Source organism: Silurus aristotelis (assembly GCF_946808225.1).
Source record: "Silurus aristotelis genome assembly, chromosome: 9".
Classification (NCBI taxonomy): Eukaryota; Metazoa; Chordata; class Actinopteri; order Siluriformes; family Siluridae; genus Silurus; species Silurus aristotelis.
The window spans coordinates 25961331-25983726 of record NC_139582.1 but is presented as its reverse complement, the minus strand read 5'-3'; the positions used below and the strand labels follow the sequence as shown (position 1 = coordinate 25983726).

Below are 22396 nucleotides of genomic sequence, written 5' to 3'. Positions count from 1 at the left end.
AACTCTTTGAATGAAAAGGTGTGTCCAAACGTTTGGTCTGTACTGTATATATATTTTGCAAATAAAATGCAAATGATCTAAATGGGTTTAGTTTTCACAGACTGCATTTTCAGCAATAAAAATAATTTTTTTTAAAAAGGAAACAAATTTAATTGTTCATTTTAAAAGATCCGTCTTATTTTCTCTTGTATATTTAGTGTCGCTCATTAATAAAGAAAAAATGCTTCTTATCCGATTACTCGATTACTAATGAGTAGAAAACTCGATTACTAAAATGATCGATATCCTTAGCCCCAAATATAACTACTAAATATAGTTATTGTTGTGTGTGTGTGTGTGTGTGTGTGTGTGTGTGTGTGTGTGTGTGTGTGTGTGTGTGTGTGTGTGTTGTTAATGTTGTGTCCTTGTAGATCTGGAATTCACTCACAGATGCTGAAGGACCTGAACTGAATTTTAAACTTGTGCTGGTTTCTCCTCCACAGCTGGAACTTGAGCTGCAGCTGGTTTCTGGAAACAATTTAAAATAAGGTTATGAATGTTTGAACACAATGATTATTGGTGAATGGGCTGTGAGGGAAGTGGCACCAAGTAAAATCTTGCTCAGGGCAGAAAATTGACCAGGGCCGGCCCTGTGCAGGATGGAGGGAGTGTGTTGAACTGTTGGAGCGGCGTAGAGGATGGAGGGAGGGTGGGATTTAAGTGGACAAGAAATATGAGTTGTTCATGTCACACAGATTAAAATTTTATTTTATCTTTTTTTTTTTATCTCTTTCTCTTTCCTATAAAATGGATTGAATGAATGCCATTGGGAATGGTATTTGTTAAAGTTAGTTCATAAAAATTAACCTTATTTTAAATTGTTTTCAGTGAAACTATAAAATATAGGTGCTGTCTGGGTCACATTATAAATGAAACACAAACAGTAAGAATAATTACATCTGGTCTTCCTGCACATAAATGTATTTATTTAAACACTTCTTTATCATACAGTACTGTTTAATCTTCCACTTCATTTTAAAAAGTGTTCAATGTCCAGTAGGTGGCAGTAATGTTCTACTCAACTTTAGCTCCCTCTAGCGTTATCACAACGAATTACATTGCACTACACTTTTAAAGGGAATTTTACATAAAATGTTGCCTTTTTAAATAAACCAAGTTATAAACAAACATTACCAAATTAGTACAGTGGCCAAGAAGTGCAAAACACATTAACAAATCCTAAAACAAAATAACAAATGCAAAAACAAAACAAATCCAAAAACAAAATAAATCCAAAAACAAATTAACAAATCTGAAGACAAAATAACAAATCCGAAAACAAATCAACAAATTCAAAAACAAATTAACAAATCCGAAAACACAACGACAAGTCAGACAAACCGGAAAAGGTAGGTATCGTTTGTGAATGTAAACTTACCGATTATTGGACGAGACACCTGTCATTCACCTGTATATCTTGACTGACAGGTGTCTTGTCCAATGATCTGTAAACATCATTATATATCTGTAAACATTATATATAATATATGATATAAAAATATTTTATATAATCAAAAGTGATTTCAGATTGAATCCCAGTGGAAACGAGACTGATCCGAAGCTGCTGCTTTTCAGCTGAAACACACTGTGTGGTCAAAAGTATTTGGACACCAGTCTTTTCAAGCCAGATGTGGTTCATAAATTCACCTAAAATGCACTCTATGACTTTTATCTGAAAGGAATATTCACATTTACTATTATTTATACAACACCATGTCACTATTAGGGTTTATTAGAAGATTACACACTGCAGTAGTATTTGAGTGATGTAGTGGTGAAGCTCTAGAAGATTTTTGAGTATTAGTGCAATATAAATAAATGAAATTCAGGTTAAATAAAGCTGATTAATATTAATGTTATAAAATAAATGATCCAGAAAAGACAAGTACAGATTTAATAACATTTATTTTGTCCAAAAATGTTTCTATAAAATTCACTATTTATGCTGAGAACCTGCGTGAAGGTGGTACTAAATTTATTAAATGTACCATTTACATGTTAGAACTCAATCAAACTTACTCTAAGAACTCAACTTGATCTGACCTCAAATCAGGCTCTAAACTGTAGCAGTACCTCCTCCATCCACACGGGGGAGACTCCTCAACCTGATATACCTAGACAACGAAAACGATTAATAATATTTATACATATTTAAGTAAAAAGAAATTCCTGACAGAGCCACTAGAGGGCAGTGTAAGACTAAAATCTGACCAACTGCAGTTATTATTATTATTATTATTATTATTATTATTATTATTATTATTATTATTAATATTATCATTAATATTAATAATTATATTATAGCTGAATTTTTGTGATATAAATAAATGAAACAGAAGTTAAATGAAGCTGAATAAAATTAATATAATAAATAATGTAGAAATAACGAGTACAGATTTAATAACATTTAAACAATTTATTTTGTCAAAAGGTTTTTATAAAATCCAGGTTTTATGTTGAGAAACTGCATGAAGTTAGTATTAAATTTATTAAAAGTATCATCTACATGCAAGAACTCAATCAAACATATTGTTAGAATAAAATGAAAACTTGATCAAACCTTAAATCAGACTCTGAACTGTACGTATGCTATTTGTTCTGTTATTGAACTAGAAACAGTGAATGTTGAGATGTTTGGGAACTGATTATCGCCTGTATATATGCAGGTCAAGGGTTTTTCATGCTGGAACACCGTTCATTACAATGAGACGATGATGTAAGATGTCGAGCCAAACCACGGAGATGAAGCTGAGTGAGGTGAAACCCTCAAACTAACCCAGGAACAGAGAAGGAACTTTCTGACCAGCTGCTGGTTTTGCACAAACAGAACAAAAGTTTCTTTTTCTTGAGAGAGACTGCTAAAAGAAATATTTTTAAGGAGACAGAATGTTTTATGTTACAGATTTTGTTAGAACTGTGCAATCGAGTCATTTACAAGTGAATCTTTCGATTCAGACTCAATTGAACCGAATCCAGTGAACCGACTCTTCTGGACCTTATTATTTTTTAATGAATTTATTGAACCGAACTCTTTTGAACCGAGTTACTTGAACTGAATCTACAGAGTAGAAATTAACGAACCAAACAAAACTGAATGGATTGAGTTATTAAAATTAATTTATTGAATTAAATTATTTTGTAATGTTTTGAATGCCAAAGTGTTATTTCTGATGTTTTTAACTAACTGAGGTTGTTAAAAGTTCTATTTTAACAGTAGATGTTATAAGGCTGAATTCTAACTAAACTTTTAATTTTTAGTTATGATTTAAATGAAGTACAACACTTTTATAAAAGAAACAAAACACAACAAAATTTTAAATATTACATTTTTATTATACATTACAATAATTATAGATTTTTACTTTATTATATGTAGGACATGTGCTCACATGCTGAATCTAAACCTGCCCAGAGCTTTACAGATTTTTGCTCTCCAGTGCTGCCATTTCCTGTTCCTCAGGAATTATTGAGGAAGTTGTAAGGATTGTCAGATCTTTCCATGAGGTCAGACCCCAATAACTGCCATGCAACAAAACATTAAGCTTTCTAATCTGAGAAGAAGATCTCTTTAATTTGAGGAGAGGAAGACATCTGTTCAGCTGCACACTCACCCATCCTTGAGCCCCCTCTTTCCCTCCTGGGGATATGACCGGGTCATGGTAAGATGATTAAGAAGGTCCTGGAATTCAAGCTACTATACTTGCATACTGCAGTTATTATAGTTTAGGAATGTATGAATTTTAACTTTACATGTTTGGTATTATTTTAAAGGTCTCAGTGCGATTGGAAATATGATCTCAGTACAATATCAGTAGAACAGACCAAAAATAAAGATCTCAGGTTTGGGGAAAATTCTGTCCTACTGATGTGAGATGTTTGTCCTGGAGAAGATCTTTATCAGGTGTTAGTTTTTTGTTTTTGTATATTTTTACCACAGGAGGTTTTTGGTTTTAAGGTCACCTCCAGTCCCAACTATCTATCTATCTATCTATCTATCTATCTATCTATCTATCTATCTATCTATCTATCTATCTATCTATCTATCTATCTATCTATCTATCTATCTATCTATCTATCTATCTATCTATCTGTACAAGAAATTAAAAATAGCTCCTACAGTGAAATAAATTGTTTTTATTGTCATTTTAATCATATGCTGTACAGTACACAGTAAAACAAAACAATATTGCTTAAGGACCGAAGTGCTCCATAATACAAGACAAAATGACACAAAGCAACACAGAACTAAAATCTAAGTAAGATGTAAGGTGCCCACCCAATGGCCCAATGACGGAATCCACTGGTGTGGGTGAAGGTATTCTGCATGTTAGTCTTTCGCGCGGCTGTAAAAGATTACTTAAATGGATTGCACTTTGTTACATGAATCTAATTTTTACCTCTAATCAGACTCCAATTTATAATAAAGATTTAACTTGAATATCTTTAATTTAAGCTGATCACCTTATTGGTTGCATTCCGTCTTTTCAATTAATCATTCGTTATGGACCTGGAGTCGCTTAGAACCTTGTGCTTGGCAAACGATACCTGCTCAAGGAGGCACAATGCCAGTCCGAATCTTAGTCAGAGGATATAACGGTAAACTAATATTCTTTAAGTAGACCTCTCAATGCTTGCTCATGCATAAAGAATACTGTATTTAGCCACTTAGTTATAACTTGCTAAATCAGTGATCGTCAGAAATCAGAAGGTCTCAGACGTTGTGCTCTATGCTCCATCCGTTCATGAGCCTTCAGTTTGTACTATCCTGGTCGTAGATTTGCGGTAACACCAGGCTACATAATCAACTAGATATAAATTATTTCAGGAAGTTTCAGAGTTAATCAAGAATTTTACATTTATTTGCCAGGCAATAATCAATAAACAAATGTCACATTTAAAACAAATAATAGAAGCATGACATGATCAACATAAAACCAAATATTTTAACAATGCAGTTTACTAAAGAAATGTTAAAGAATCACTATACCTGGCAATAGAGACACACAGAGAAGTTCTGACTACAGAATGCTTGTTTCACCAAATTTCCTTAAATACCCAAACCATCGTAAACACTTGTAAATTCAAAGTGATAAAAGCTTTGCAAACCTTTTCTTGTGACAGGATGTGACCTATAAACCAAATGTTACCTAGAACACCTGGTAAGGATCTTCTCCGGGGCAACCCTTATGTCAGTAGGACAGAATTTCCCCAAACCTGCGGTCTGATATGGGACTGAGATCATATTTCCAATCACACTAAGACCTTTAAAATTATACCAAACATGTGAATGTAAAATGTATAAATCCCAAAATAATCATGGGTCAACCCACAAATGGCCCCTTTATGGGGTTGTTATTGGACCACAGTGGGTGAGAATTGGGTCCCATTTATTAATTTCATGATTGATTTCTGTGGGTGAACTTAATGTGTACTTAATCTTACTATGGAAAATCCACTGTCAAACCATTTCAAACCTCAGTTACATTGTAAAACTGTGCCTGACCAAACAAAGACCTAATACTAGTTGATTTTATGTGCTGCTTTATGTTTAAAATTACATGGTTGAGTATTTGAATTGTGCAAAATAAATGACTTCAACTCAGAATGTGTGAATCACATTTAATTTAAATTAATTCAAGTAAAAAAACAGGAAACAGGAATAACAGAATTACTTATGTAGAATAGTTCACTGGTGGGTCTATGCAGATTCCTCAGCTGCACACCTACAAAACAGTAAAAAAAAGAGAAGACAGAAAAGGCAATTTAGTACATTTTAAAATACTACCATTCACAGCAGCATCTAAAAAAAAACATGCATCAATATAATTAAGACATATCCTAGAATCTCATCAGTGAATTGTTCCCACCTCTGCCTCACACAGTAATAACTTATGCCGGGGGACCAGTCATGGAGTCCAAAACTTATGAATGTAACAATTAAAATATCAACCTTTCGTCTGAACTTGACTCTTAAACAAATATTTGGCTTTTGCCAAAATCCAGTGATTGAACAATGATTCTGATCAGCTGAAAGATGTAAGTCACACCTCGGATCACGGTGGCCCAGAAAGTTCAACGCACTGCAACTGAAGAAACATATGCAAATAGAAAAAACACCAGCAAATTAAGAAAACATCTTCATCAGTTAAACAACACAAGTTGCAAATCCTCACAACACAACCAATTCATTTACACTGCAAACAGCACAGACCACAAAATAAATGTTTCATGGGGACCCCAACAAGTGATGACCCCGGGACTGCTTGTTCAATGTCTATTCATCAGTGGTGTTGTTGATGATCTGAAAGGTGAGTTTTTTTGTTTATTTTAATTGTATATGTCATCTACAACACCACTGATGAATTGACATTGAACAATAAGCAGTCCCAGATGGGTTTGTCACTTGTTGTGGTCCCCCTGAAACATATATTTTGTGATCTGTACTATTTGGTTGTGTTGTGAGGATTTGCAGTGTGTTTCTGTGTTTGGTTGTGTTGTGAGGATTTGCAGCGTGTTTCTGTGTTTGGTTGTGTTGTGAGGATTTGCAGCGTGTTTCTGTGTTTGGTTGTGTTGTGAGGATTTGCAGCGTGTTTCTGTGTTTGGTTGTGTTGTGAGGATTTGCAGCGTGTTTCTGTGTTTGGTTGTGTTGTGGGGGTTTGCAGTGTGTTTCTGTGTTTGGTTGTGTTGTGAGGATTTGCAGTGTGTTTCTGTACTTGGTTGTGTTGTGGGGGTTTGCAGCACATGTGTTGTCAAAGTTTTTTTTTTTTTTTCTGGTGTTTTTTTCTATTTGCATGTGTTTTCTTAAGTTGCAGCATGTTGAGCTCTCTCAGCCACCGTATAGATGCCTTAAGGATAAGTAATTTATAAGATATTTTTTCATCTCAGGGTGGAGTACTCCTTTAATGAAACAGAGGCAAAAACAGTGATCGAGATAAAATATTAATAATTGTGCAGCCCTAGCTATAGGTTATATGACTTACACTTCCGGCTGTACTGCCCTCCGATCATGGTCCCGCTGGGCTCTCAAAGCACGGTTGCCTTCTCTGTCTCTTGCATTTGTGAACCATTTACCAAGTGCTTTCTCCAGCTCTTTCTTACTGACAGTTTTCAGCAAACGGTTCTGCTTCAGGCTTCCTGTTAAGCAAAAAATTTATATAAAGTAGAGCATGCTACTGCATCAACCAGGGCACAACCCATTATTTGTATGCATGCAAGTTACATGAGCATAAGACTATCAGTCAAAAAAAAAAAAAAAAAGACTAAAAATCACAAGGTTGTAAACACCCTCTAATCCACCATTTGCCCAAACTGTTAACTGATCTGACTGACTTTTTGAACAGCGCAAAATGATGTTTATTATCTTTAATGTAATCATAACGTATATAATTTCAGTAATGTTTAGAAATGATATAAATATGAACTTTTTTTTCTTAATCACCTCTACCTATTTCACCTAAATCACATTAAAATAATGTTAAGTATTGTCACAATCGCCTCAGAGCTTTTCTCTGTATATTGTATATACACATGTTATAAAGGTAGTGAAAGAGAAAGAGACTCCACAGTGCTTTTACTGTTTCACCCTCCTGTTATCATAAGGACACTACATGGAGAAAACACGGGTGAAAATGGTATGGAAAGTCTTTATTTCCACATTTTAGTAAACACTGTCCTAGTTATCTGCTTATCATTAGGAATGTTCAGTTTTCCACAGGTGTTTATTTCTGAGGTAAACCAGTTCACTCTCCACACTTACCTTCTTTATATCGTGCCTGTTACTTTAATTACCACACAATCTTTCAGAAGTATACATTAAATAAAAACAACAGTAAAATGTGATTAATTTAAAACAAAAGATCATTTCTTATCGTGACGGAGATGTCAGGTTATCCAGGTCAGGTCAGGTCAGGTCATCCAGGTCAGGTCATCCAGGTCAGGTCAGGTCAGGTCATGTTATCCAGGTCAGGTCAGGTCAGGTCAGGTCAGGTTATCCAGGTCAGGTCAGGTGAAAAGTGGTAGTACGTGATGGCCGTTTCTTCAGAATGAGAAGGCGGGAACACAGGAGCCAATGGGAGACTCTGGGAGCTGCACAAGCGATTTTTTCTATTTTTCTTTTTTTTTAACTAAAGGTCGTACTATGTTATTGTTAAAATATTACATTTTTGTTTCATATAAAACACGCAAAAAACATATTAATTGAATTTATCATCAATTGAATAATATAGCTAAATATAGCCCAAATGTGGCCCATACAGGGCCCTCGAATAAACAAAATGGGCAACCTAACTGGGGCCCACAACCCTGACTAATCTGGGGCCCACATTCAGCCCATCAAAGTGCCCACTCTGACCCATGCCCACGTGATGCCCATATAAGCCAGATAAAACCCATGTGGGGCCCACATGGACATGTTGGCTGGGATCGTCACCCTGATTAAGGCCAGGCAGCATCTATACCACCTGAGGCGCTTAAGAGACTTTAAATCACCCTCTCTGGTGCTGAGGTCTTTCTTCAACTGCACCGTTGAAAGTGTCCTGATGGGTAGTATCTCTTCTTGGTTCAAGAAATGAACCATGCAGGGCAGGCACCAGAGGGTGGTGCAGTCAGCTGAGCGTTCTGAGCTCCCTGAACTGCAGGACATGTACAGCAAGCAGTGCTGGACCAGGGCAGGAAAGATATTGGGGGACCTTAGCCATCCCAATAAAGAAGTCCTCTTTTCTGTGTTGCGTTCAGGAAAGCGCTTCCAATCCTTGAAGGCAAACAGAGGGAGAATGAGGAGGAGATTCTGCCCACAGGCCATTCAAAGCCTAAACCAGGAAAACACCTAAAACATGAACACTTTAGTGACAATCGCACTGAGACACTTTAAATCTGGACTATTGTTAATATCTATTTATTATTTCTTTCTGACAAAATTTCAGCCAGTAAGTAGTTCCACACATACCTAAGATCGCGCGGCCTGTTCGGTGTCATATACATATACACATATAATATAAATATACATATATAATATACATATACATATATAATATACAAAGTATTTGAGATCTATCAGTCTGGAAAATGTTATAAAGCCGTTTTTAAAGCTTTGGGAATCTCAAACCCTACTCTTTACCATAACTTCATGGTGTGACTGATCAACTTAATTCCCCTGTAGTTACTGCAGGTCTGCACATCTCCCATTTTTAAAGATCAGTACCAGCACACTCCTTCTCCATTCCTCAGGCATCCTCTCACCTTCCAAAATCCTGTTAAACAAACTTTTTAAAAACTCCACTGCATCGCTCCTAAACATCTCCATGCTTCTACCGATATGTCCTCTGGTCCAAACGACTTTCCAATCTTCATCCTCTTAATCACTGCTCTCACTTCCTCCTTACTAATCCTATCCACTTCCTGCTTCACCATCTCCACACCATCCAACCTTCTCTCTCTCTCACTTTCCTCGTTCATCAGCCGCTCAAAATACTCCCTCCATCTTCTCAACACACTGTCCTTACTAGTCAACACATTTCCATCTCCATCCTTTATTGCTCTAACTTGCAGCACATCCTTCCCTGCTCGGTTCCTCTGCCTGGCCAATCGGTACAAATCCTTTTCTCCTTCCTTAGTGTCCAACTTCTACAGATCCTCATATGGCTTTTCCTTTGTCCTTCACCACATCCCTCTTTACCTGCTGCTGCATCTCCTTGTACTTCTGTCTACTTTTCTCATCACTCTGTCAATCCCAATTCTGTTTCAACCACGTCTCTTTGTCTTCCTTTCCATTTCCAGATGTCACACCAAGTACCTTTCTAGCTGTCTCCCTTATCACTTCTGCAGTAGTTCCACAATCATCCAAACCTCTTTACCACCACCGAGCCCCTGTCTGACCTCTTCCCTGAATCTCACACTACATTCTTCCTCCTTCAGTTTCCACCATCTTATTCTTCTTCCAGTCCTCTCTTTCCTCCTCTTCTTCTTCTTCACCTCCAAAACCATGGGACATGACATGGGTTATCTGTACTTCTACTGAGTGAAGGATGTGTGAACCTTTGCCACCGCTGGCTTTAATTATAAAATGTTTGCCAACATATTACAGTTATAATGTAGATAAATAGTACTAATAAACTACCCACTCTGTGCAATTTGTATAAGGTATTTAAGTGTGTAAACTAATCCTAATGTAATAGTGGAGCAAAAGTGTATTTATATATAAGAACATCTGTATTATTTAGTTTTTGCAACACTGAGCTGCACACATATTCAAACCTGTAACGTTTGCTTATACTACACATTTAAATGAACCATATTAACTTGGTCAAAAGCACATTGCACCATTTTCTTTATATTTAAGTGGAAATTAGTTTTGTATTTGTATGCACAAGTAATTTTTGTATGCAGCATGTAGTGTAAATATATATTAGATTTTAGTTATTTTTGTTATTAATTAACTTTTATTTTCATTTGGTGATGAAGCTCGGGTATTCTTGTATTCAGAGCAGTGAGAACTGCATACAATTCTAGACTGAGACTCCTGAAGTTACTGAGTGTCACAGTTGGACCCTGGAAACACAGATTTTAATGCTCCCACATTAAAGTTGATTGCTTTCCATTTTATTCTTTATGTATAATAGAATTTTGTTAATAACTGAAATTTAATTTAGTAATTAACAATGATGATTTGTTGATACTTCATAATCATCTATGATATAGAATAAAACATTATTTTTTCTAAGAAAGAAAATAGAAATGCTGGTGATAGAAACAAAGTATAAGTTAACAAACAATAGCAAGAGAAAAATAAGTGAACCGTACATGAAATAATCACAAAAATGTTCCTGAACACATTTTTAATGACACCGAGACTCTATGCTAAAGTAATTAACATTTCACTACACTTTAAGTCAATGGCCCTAAAGTACCCCTAAACTACAGCCCCATACCATTACCACTTCTCAATCAAACATTACAGTTGACTAATAAACTTATTTGAAGTTAGAGAAACACAGAAATGAACGTCGGTGCAAAATACCTAAAGGTTTATACATTTAACATTTTAGATTTAAAAAAGACTTATGGGTGAGATTTGTCTGCACTTTAATTCTTATTGGTCCAGACAGATACAACAAAAATCTATTCCCTGATCTTGCTGTGTAACCGTGTGCTCAAGCTCAAGTTTGCAGTAAATCAGTAACACTCGGCTCAGGGGACAATGGATTAGAAGCCGTTCCATTAGATAATGTTCAGAAAGCACATATGGGTGAAATGCTCAGGTAGCCTCATACATGTTGCCATAATGTGTAGTTGTAGTGTAACTGTAGATGGACCAACAATGTTCTGATGGCTTGGAAAGGTGTCCAGTTTGTTAGAGCTAATTAAAATGTACATTACAATTTAAAGTTCCCCAGATATTTACAGTACAATTTCCCTTTACATCCCTTCAAATAAAAAATTTAAGAAGATGATTTGTTTCATGGTTGTATGTTAGAGCACTTGTGGTTCCTTAATGAGCTTTGATGAACATAGCTCCGTCCACAGTGTCCACAGAGGTACAGCTTCTGTCCTGTATGACTCTGCTGGTGGCTGAGGAGGGCACGCCGAGCACTAAGACTCATCCCACACTGTTCACAGTGATACGGCTTCTCTCCTGTGAATACACTGGTGCGATTTGAGAGTACTCAGGTGAGTAAAACTCTTCCCACACTGTTCACAGTAATACGGCTTCACCCCTGTGTGGACACGCTGGTGTTTTGTAAAATTACTCTGTTGAGTAAAACTCTTCCCACACTGTTCACAGTGATATGGCTTCACTCCTGTGTGGACATGCTGGTGCATTCTAAAATTATTTTGATGAGTAAAGCTCTTCCCACACTGTTCACAATGATACGGCTTCTCTCCTGTGTGGACACGCTGATGTGATTTGAGATTACCCTGCTGAGTAAAACTCTTCCCACACTGTTCACAGTGATACGGCTTCTCACCTGTGTGGACACGCTGGTGTGATTTGAGATGACCCTGTTGAGTAAAACTCTTCCCACACTGTTCACAGTAATACGGCTTCTCTCTTGTGTGGATACACTGGTGCAATTTAAGACTACTCTGGCAATTAAAACTCTTTCCGCACTGTTCACAATAATACGGCTTCACTCCTGTGTGGATACGCTGGTGTAATTTGAGAGTACTCAGGTGAGTAAAACTCTTCCCACACTGTTCACAGTGATACGGCTTCACTCCTGTGTGGATACGCTGATGTAATCTGAGACTACTTTGCTGAGTAAAACTCTTCCCACACTGTTCACAGTGATAAGGCTTCTCTCCTGTGTGGACACACTGGTGCGATTTGAGACTACTCTGATGATTAAAACTCTTCCCGCACTGTTCACAATAATACGGCTTCACTCCTGTGTGGATACGCTGGTGTACTTTGAGAGTACTCGGGTGAGTAAAACTCTTCCCACACTGTTCACAGTGATACGGCTTCTCTCCTGTATGGATATGCTGATGTAATCTGAGACTACCTTGCTGAGTAAAACTTTTTCCACACTGATCACAGTGATACAATTTATTTCCTGTGTGGATACGCTGGTGTGATTTGAGATGACCCTGTTGAGTAAAATTCTTCCCACACTGTTCACAGTGATACGGCTTCACTCCTGTGTGGATACGTTGGTGTCTTTTCAGAACAGCAATTTTAGTAAAACTCTTCCCACAATCTGAGCAGTGGTGCATCTGGAAAACAATATAAAATGATTTAATATACTGTAATAATTTTAGATTTGGTCTTGCATGATATCAGAAATGTCTGCTATAGTAATCTGATAAGGTTTGAAACAAGTTAAATAAGAGGTATTTTGAGGCCTTTTAGAAAACCTTTAACTATTTAATGTTCCAAAATCCCTGATATTTATGTCTTCAAGGTGTAGGAGTTTTCCCAGTACCAGACCAGGCAGCATTATATCATCTTATTTTCAATTCCAGGAGACAGGAAAAAAGACTGTGGAACCTGTTGCGCTTCTGTGATAACATCAGATCCTAACAGGATTTAGTCCACGATCACAAAGCTACCTGAAACTATGTTCAAGCAATGTTTGGGTGACTTTGGATTTTACAGTGATCCAAAAGCTACTACTAGTAGCTCTCATTAGACAAAGCTCAAAATCTGGACTGGTGCAAACAATCTTTACCTACTGAGCGGATCTGCATGCTGTCTTTCAAATGATGTGTGAAAATCCCTGTGGTTGGGACAACAATACATTGATGACGACTGCAGGTAATTATCTGTGGCTGTCAAAAGCAGCAACCTACTTCCTCCTAATGGCCTATGAGGGCATTTTCAATCAACTTGTTAGCATGTACCTCCGCTTTCAGAATCTCAGATGAAAATCACCTACCTGAATGTAAATGTGAACAGTTCCTGACCAAAGTGTTCTACATACACAATTTGGATACATTTGGAAAGAAGATACTCTGACCCAGCCATTAATGTTGCACAAGTCAGTGCACTCTTAGCGCAGGTCTCAACCCCGGATACATGTGGAGGGTTGAGTTATGAAGGACATCCAGTGTAAAACATGTGCCAAATCAAACATGCAGATCACAAAAAAAATTTCATACCAGATCGGTCGAGGCCCGGTTTACCAACGACCACCACAGGTATCGTTAGCCAACAGGGTACCGGTGAAAATTGGACTACGGTTGGCCGAAGGAGGAGAAGAAGAGGAGGAAGAAGTCTACAGAAGCAGCGGAAAAAGAAGAAGTGAAGGACAGTGCAGGTTCGGGTTGGTACTTTGACTGGAGAGAGGGACCTGATATGATGGAGAGGAGAAAGGTAGATATGTTGTGTGTTTAGGAGACCAAATGGAAATTGAATAAGACCAGGAATGTTGGAGGTGTTTAAACTGCTCTATCATGGTGTGGATGGAAAGAGAAATGGTGTAGGGGTGATTCTGAAAGAAGAGTACAGTAAGAGTGTAGTGGAGGTGAAGAGAGTTTCTGATAGGATGTGAAGGTGAAGCTGGAAGTTGAAGGGGAGATGATAAATTATCAGTGCTTATGCTCCACAGGTGGGCTGTGAGATGGAGGAGAAGGAAAAATTCTGGAGTGAGTTAGATGAAGTGGTAGATGGTGAACCTAGAAATGAAAGATTAGTGATTGGGGCAGACTTTGAAGGGCATGTAGGTTAAGGGAAAAGCGGTGATGGTAGGTATGGAATTAAGGAGAGGAATATGGAAGGGTAGATGGTGGTAGATTTTTGCTGAAAAGAGGAAAATGGCAGTGGTGAACACGTATTTTAAGAAGAAGGAGGATCATAGAGTGACGTATAAGAGTGGAGGAAGGTGCACACAGGTGGACTATGTTCTATGTAACGCAGGTCCTTTTCTCCCTCCACCTGCTAGACTCCGGGGGCCACTCAGACTATTCTTATACATGTTTGGCTATTCATACAGACTGCATTCATATTAATTGTACAGCAATTCAGACTATTGTTATTCATACAGACTGTATTCATACTGATGGCCGGACATTTCAATGGACAGGAGGAGAATGAATTCTCAGAAGCCATTCTGAGAAGCCATTAATCTCAAGTAGCAAGGACCTGGACAACTCTGCTAGTGCTAATGTTAATTCACCTATTTCTCCATCACCAGCAGCACTCCATTCTCCAACATCTATCTCCCCTACATGCCAGTGTACACACACATACATACATACATACATACATACATACATACATACATACATACATACATACATACATACATACATACATACATAAAGCGGGTAAAATAAGTATTGAACATGTCAACATTTTTCTCAGTAAATATATTTCTAAAGGTGCTAGTGACATGAAATCTTTATCAGATGTTGGTAACAACCCATGCAATCCACACATACAAAGGAATCAAACCATACATGTCCATAAATGAAGTTGTGTAATGTTGTGAAACAACACACACACACAAGAAAAAGTATTGAACACATGAAGACAGGGAGGTGCAAAAGGGAATGAAAAGCCAAGACAGCAGTAGATATCAATCAGTAATTAGAAAGCAATCCTGCCTATTGTCATTGTAAATTAATATCAGCTGCTTCAGTCCCAACTGATGGCCTGTATAAAGGTGTCCCAATAGCAAGGTGTCACACAAGAAACATCTCATGATGGGTAAAAGCGAAGAGCTCTCTCAAGAACTTCGCATCCTTACTGTTGCACACATACTGATTGCATTGTTTACAGAAGGATTTCTAAACTTCTGAATGTTCTGAAGGGTTTGATATCTTTGTATTCGAGCAGATGTAGTTGTGTTGGCCTATTTTGATAATAGATGCCTTTTAGGCTAAGACCACCTGTTCTCTTTGGGTCCATCAACACTGTGATTCTAATGGTTCTAATTTTAAAACATGGTTCTAATTTTCAAAAGTAATACTAATAAATGATCTTAAAGTGCGAGGCAGAAACTAAACAAACTTGCAGTCCGCCACTTAATACTTTACTTTAAAACTAAACTTCCTCTGGGAGATCACTGGGATACGCATGTGAATATTTGATCTGTTCACTGGTTGCATGTGTAAAAGCTGTTGGTATCAAACATTGTTTACTTTATTAACTGAGTAAAAAGCTGAAGAACAGATCAAATAGGACAATTGATTAAAGATTTGGGGAGAAATTTCGTGTTTCCTTGTAAAAAATTTTTTTAAATAAATAAAGTAGTTTATTGTGATACACTTAAAGTTAAGGTATTTTTTTATGATTTAATTTTAAATACATCATGATGTATCTTTGCCCTGCAAACCACACTGAAAGTTGAGACATGAATAAATTGTACCTTTGATCCAGCAGCAGCAGCAGGAGTGTGTGGAGGTTCTCCTAAAGATCTCCGTCTGGACTCTGATTTCATGATCAGAGGTGTAAAGAATCAGGACACTGGAAGAAAAATGCAGAGGTTCATGACTCCAGAATGTCCACTAGCTGTTCCCCGAGCAGCTCAGCTGCTACATTTCACTGTATCTCACCTTTGGGTAAAAATCCGCTAAATCCGGGACAAAAACGGGGTTGAAGCTCGCGCGCGATAGATTTATAACAGCGAAAGGAACGTCGATGTGCACGCGCAGAAAGTGGAGAAAAACTCACGCCCCAACATTAACTTCAGACCGGAGCGCGTGAAAGAACTCTATAAGTACAAACACAGATCACAAAGCAGTGGGCGGGGCCAACGGGCTCGAGTTCTAAATCCGCAAACATCATTGGCTCTGGGATCACTGGGATTTTCTGTCTCTCACTCTTACTGGTAGAGCTGAAACAGGTAATTATAACATAACATAGGGAATTGTTCATTTAGTTATAATTTTTCCTATAAAACTTCATTATAATAAAAGTAATATATAATAATGTGTTAGTGAAAATAATAATAATAATAATAATAATAATAATAATAATAATAATAATAATAAATCTAATAATACTGTTAGCAACAGTGTAACAATAACTCAAAAAATATTTTGTTTTGTTTAATGAAAAAAAAGAAAAAATAGTAGTTTTAATATGTAATATGTCATACAATAATATAAAATATAATGTTCTATTTGAATGTTTATTTTCCACAGAAATGCCAGTGTTGAAAAACAGCTTCTGGTACTAAAGGTGTGTAACGTTTTGGTATTTCTGCCTTCAGTGTGTAAGAAAGTACAAGGTGATTATTACTGCATGATTCAGTTCTATTTAATGAGCATATAAATATAAATTATTTTACAGAAGTGAACACCAGACAAAATCTGGAAATCCGAGGCCTACAGTGCTCAATCAGTAGGTTCAAGAAAAGCATCTGCTTAATCGAGGTACTTTCTCACAAGTGAGAATTGTGACTAAATAAAACTAAATGTTTTTTTTATTTTTTTTAAAAATCAATAAATAAAAAGAAAGGGAAACACATGATAGATTTATTTTAAGTACAGTTTCTATCAAGTTACAGAAGGCTGATCATTAAAAAGTGAAAGAAATATATAATAGCAGTTGTAGGAGGAGGAGGAGGAGAAATATTTTGAGAAATAAGGATGTGGTGGGAATGTGGGTGTGGTGGGACCACTCACAGTTTGATGATGTCATGCTGCTGTTAAAAAGCAGGTTTCAGTACTGTGTTGGTACAGTTTTACACAACTGTAACTTAATAGAAACTTTACTTAACTTATAAAATAGTGTAAAAAAAATAACTGTATATGCCAATTACAGTATATCCTGACAATTTTAGAAATGTAGCATTAACACTGATATAGTCAGAACTTTACATCCTGATGGCCCTAATAATGATCCTAAAACCAACAGTACATGTAGCCAGCATTCACACTCTATTCATATAGACTGCCTTCACACTAATAGCTATCATCAACACAGTATTCACCTGATAATGAACACACAAAAGAAGTCGTTAAGAGGATTATCCACCTGCCTCCTCTCTACAGATGTGTGAACTACTTCAAGGTCAAAGTCAACCCTTTACTTAATTGATAGAACCAAAAAGCAACACTTGGGGAAAGAAAACATGCATCTATGGGAATATATTTTCACAATTTTTGGTTTATAAACATTTCACATTTCTTAAGCCTCTTCATATAATTTAAATTTACTTTCCTTATGGAAGCTACATTTTCATTTACTCTTCTCTTCACAACTCTTTCATGTAAACATAACACTTATTTCACACAAAAAGTATTTCATTAATTACATATATAGTGCAGTCAAAAAGACCAATTAAAGCACAATAACTTATAAAGTACTTTTTGTGTTGTTAACTGTTCTCTTTGCTGTGGGGTTTGGGCCTGTATGAATATAAAATAAAACTTCACAATAAAATAAACAATAAAACAAAGCTGCGTGTTTGATTTCTGCATAATGAATATAACTTTCAATCTGATCAGCTGATTATTTGAGGGGAAATGTACAAATCGCTTTAGCACATGTTTATATAAATCTGTATCTTCTCTAGAAAATAGTTTATAACAAGTCACATCTAAAAACTTTTGTCAGCTTCCTGCTCGTTCTCAGTCTGCGTGGAGGAGCACTTTTTCTCTGTAATGACAAACAATTTATTACAGTCAAAGCAAATACCTTCTACATCAACATCTACAGAAACTCAGAGAGATTTCAGTGTTACCTTTGTTCAACTCATTTCCCTGTTTGAAGAGTTTTTCCTGTTGAGGTTTAAAAAATAAAATAATATATAGTTTTATTTAGTCACAATTCTCACTTCAGTCCAATGAGGTCTGCGTCTGTAATCAAAAGAAAGTACCTCGATTAAGCAGATGCTTTTCTCGAAGCTACTGATTGTGTACTTCAGGCCTCGGATTTCCAGATTTTGTCTGGTGTTCACTTCTGTAAAATAATTTATATTTATATGCTCATTAAATAGAACTGAATCATGCAGTAATAATCACCTTGTACTTTCTTACACACTGAAGGCAGAAATATCAAAACTTTACACACCTTTAGTACCAGAAGCTGTTTTTCAGCACTGGCATTTCTGTGGAAAATAAACATTCAGATAGAACATTATATTTTATATTATTGTATGACATATTACATATTAAAACTACTATTTTTTCTTTTTTTTTCATTAAACAAAACAAAATATTTTTTGAGTTATTGTTACACTGTTGTTAACATTATTATCAGATTTATTATTATTATTATTATTATTATTATTATTATTATTATTACTAACACATTATTAGATATTACTTTCATTATAATGAAGTTTTATATTAAAAATTATAACTAAATTCCCTATGTTATGTTATAATTATCTCATTCATACAACTGAGCAGTTGAGGGCCCATGATAGCAGCTCCAACAGTCATTTAGTTGAATCTTCTGAGGAGAAGTGGGTTCCACACACCAGCCATCAACCAGAAAAGAGGTTCAAGCAGTCTCCAAACTCAGCACCTGTTTCAGCTCAACCAGTAAGAGTGAGAGACAGAAAATCCCAGTGATCCCAGAGCCAATGATGTTTGCGGATTTAGAACTCGAGCCCGTTGGCCCCGCCCACTGCTTTGTGATCTGTGTTTGTACTTATAGAGTTCTTTCACGCGCTCCGGTCTGAAGTTAATGTTGGTCGCGTGAGTTTTTCTCCACTTTCTGCGCGTGCACATCGACGTTCCTTTCGCTGTTATAAATCTATCGCGCGCGAGCTTCAACCCCGTTTTTGTCCCGGATTTAGCGGATTTTTACCCAAAGGTGAGATACAGTGAAATGTAGCAGCTGAGCTGCTCGGGGAACAGCTAGTGGACATTCTGGAGTCATGAACCTCTGCATTTTTCTTCCAGTGTCCTGATTCTTTACACCTCTGATCATGAAATCAGAGTCCAGACGGAGATCTTTAGGAGAACCTCCACACACTCCTGCTGCTGCTGCTGGATCAAAGGTACAATTTATTCATGTCTCAACTTTCAGTGTGGTTTGCAGGGCAAAGATACATCATGATGTATTTAAAATTAAATCATAAAAAAATACCTTAACTTTAAGTGTATCACAATAAACTACTGTTTTTTTATTCATTTAAAAAATCCTTTTACAAGCAAACACGAAATTTCTCCCCAAATCTTTAATCAATTGTCCTATATGATCTGTTCTTCAGCTTTTTACTCAGTTGATAAAGTAAACAATGTTTGATACCAACAGCTTTTACACATGCAACCAGTGAACAGATCAAATATTCACATGCGTATCCCAGTGATCTCCCAGAGGAAGTTTAGTTTTAAAGTAAAGTATTAAGTGGCGGACTGCAAGTTTGTTTAGTTTCTGCCTCGCACTTTAAGATCATTTATTAGTAGTACTTTTGAAAATTAGAACCATGTTTCCACTGTGTTGAGTACTAGTGTAGCCTGGAATCACAGTGTTAATGAACCCAAAGAGAACAGGTGGTCTTAGCCTAAAAGGCATCTATTATCAAAATAGGCCAACACAACTACATCTGCTCGAATACACCCCGTTTAATCAGAGCATAAGCCTGTATGTCAACATAAGCAGTCATCACATGTGATTATAACAGGAGACAACATACAGCGGGTAAAATAAGTATTGAAAATGTCACCATTTTTCTCAGTAAATATATTTCATAAGGTGCTATTGATGTTGTTAGATTTTTATTATTTCCCATGTGATCAACGATGCCCATGGTGTCTTTTCTGATCAGGGAAGAATCACAGCACACATACTGGGGCAAATGTTCTTCTTCAGTTTATTGCAGATAACAGACAAGTATATACACACTGGAATAACCCTGAGCTAAAGCTGTTCTTGATTTGGTAAGAAGACATAGTAACTGGAGATGTGTGCATCCAGATAAAGACTTCCATAAAGATAACATAGGAATGTGTTTAGAGAACCAGTGTGAGAACCATCTTAACACTAAAAGACATGAAATCCAGACATACAAAGATATCAAACCATTCAGAACATTCAGAAGTTTAGAAATCCTTCTGTAAACAATGCAATCAGTATGTGTGCAACAGTAAGGATGCAAAGTTCTTGAGAGAGCTCTTCGCTTTTACCCATCATGAGATGTTTCTTGTGTGACACCTTGGTAATGGGACACCTTTATACAGGCCATCAGTTGGGACTGAAGTAGCTGATATTAATTTACAATGACAATAGGCAGGATTGCTTTCTAATTACTGATTGATATCTACTGCTGTCTTGGCTTTTCATTCCTTTTTGCACCTCCCTGTCTTCATGTGTTCAATACTTTTTCTTGTGTGTGTGTTGTTACACAACATTACACAACTTCATTTATGGACATGTATGGTTTGATTCCTTTGTATGTGTGGATTGCATGGGTTGTTACCAACATCTGATAAAGATTTCATGTCACTAGCACCTTTAGAAATATATTTACTGAGAAAAATGTTGACATGTTCAGTACTTACTTTACCCGTTGTATGTATGTATGTAGGTAAGTGTGTGTGTGTACACTGGCATGTAGGGGAGATAGATGTTGGAGAATGGAGTGCTGCTGGTGATGAAGAAATAGGTGAATTAACGTTACCACTAGCAGAGCTGTTCAGCTCCTTGCTACTTGAGATTAATGGCTTCTGATCATTAATTCTCCTCCTGTCCATTGAAATATCCGACCATCAGTATGCATGCAGTATGAATGCAGTCTGTATGAATAACAATAGTCTAAATTGCTGTACATTAATATGAATGCAGTCTGTATGAATAACAATAGTCTGATTTGCTGTACAATAATATGAATGCAGTCTGTATGAATAACAATAGTCTGAATTGCTGTACATTTAATATGAATGCAGTCAGTATGAATAGCCAAACATGTATAACAATAGTCTAGTGGCCCCCGGAGTCTAGCAGGGGGAGGGAGAAAAGGACCTGCGTTAAAAACGATGTACAGTAAAACCCAGAGTGACTTATTTCCTTCTTTTTCTTCATTCGGCTTCTTCCATTAGGGGTCGCCACAGCGGATCATCTGTCTCCATACCCCCTGCTCTCTATATCTGCCTCTTTCCATCCTCAACATTCTCTTACCAATATACCCCATGCCCATGAAACCATAGTGCTGCTCACAGATGGTCACCTCTTCTCTCAGCCTGGCTTCCACTACTCTTTCCCATAACTTCATGGTGTGAATGATCAACTTAATTCCCCTGTAGTTACTACAGGTCTGCACATCTTCCTTATTCTTAAAGATCAGTACCAGGACGCTCCTTCTCCATTCCTCAGGCATCTTCTCACCATCCACTCTTATACGTCACTCTATGATCCTCCTTCTTCTTAAAATACGTTTTCACCACCACCATCTGCCCTTCCACATTCCTCTCCTTAATTCCATACCTACCATCACCTCCTCATCACCTCTGTTCCCTTCACCTACATGCCCTTTAAAGTCTGCCCCAATCACCAATCTTTCATTCCTAAGTTCACCATCTACCACTTTATCTAACTCACTCCAGAATTTTTCCTTCTCCTCCATCTCACAGCCCACCTGTGGAGCATAAGCACCAATGATATTTATCATCTCCCCTTCACTTCCAGCTTCACCTTCATCACCCTATCAGAAACTCTCTTCACCTCCACTACACTCTTACTGTACTCTTCCTTCAGAATCACCCCTACACCATTTCTCCTTCCATCCACACTATAATATAATAGTTTAAACACCTCCAGTGTCCTGGTCTTATTCTCCTAAACACACAACATATCTACCTTTCTTCTCTCCATCATATCAGCTCCCTCTCTCCCTTTACCAGTCATAGTACCAACATTCAAAGTACCAACCCGAACCTCCACTGTCCTCCACTTCTTCTTTTTCCGCTGCCTCTGTAGACGTCTTCCTCCTCTCCTTCACCTCCTTCGGCCAACTGTAGCCCA

The 22396-nt window shown here is 37.0% G+C and overlaps 2 protein-coding genes and 1 long non-coding RNA gene across 4 annotated transcripts in view; 1 reads left to right on the top strand and 2 right to left on the bottom strand.

Moving 5' to 3' along the window:
- LOC310731577 (uncharacterized protein) overlaps window positions 1–22396 on the top strand; it is a gene marked incomplete at its 3' end in the record, with an annotated part of 134216 nt that overhangs the window by 109655 nt on the left and 2165 nt on the right. Inside the window, exon 2 of the mRNA XM_083551233.1 lies at window positions 19336–19433. Within this exon, the coding sequence (XP_083407359.1) occupies window positions 19362–19433 (72 nt within the window). The 5' untranslated portion in view covers window positions 19336–19361. The remainder of the gene's footprint in view (window positions 1–19335; window positions 19434–22396) is intronic.
- The window catches only part of LOC310731218 (uncharacterized protein), a 93257-nt gene continuing 81869 nt past the window's right edge, over window positions 11009–22396 (bottom strand). Inside the window, exons 1-3 of one of the 2 annotated variants that reach the window (XM_083550712.1) lie at window positions 16033–16268; window positions 15846–15943; window positions 11009–12750 (exon numbers count right to left, since the gene is read on the bottom strand). In XM_083550712.1, coding sequence (XP_083406838.1) covers window positions 11647–12750; window positions 15846–15917 — 1176 coding nt within the window. In that variant the 5' untranslated portion in view covers window positions 15918–15943; window positions 16033–16268 and the 3' untranslated portion in view covers window positions 11009–11646. Of the gene's footprint in view, window positions 12751–15845; window positions 15944–16032; window positions 16269–22396 lie in introns of those variants that run through there. The other variant, XM_083550713.1, reaches the window with a different exon arrangement.
- Window positions 18033–18453, bottom strand: LOC310731158. The gene is made up of 3 exons (XR_014535086.1): window positions 18303–18453; window positions 18168–18204; window positions 18033–18082 (listed from the first exon to the last, which is right to left on the bottom strand). It is a non-coding gene; the product is annotated as an uncharacterized lncRNA (long non-coding RNA).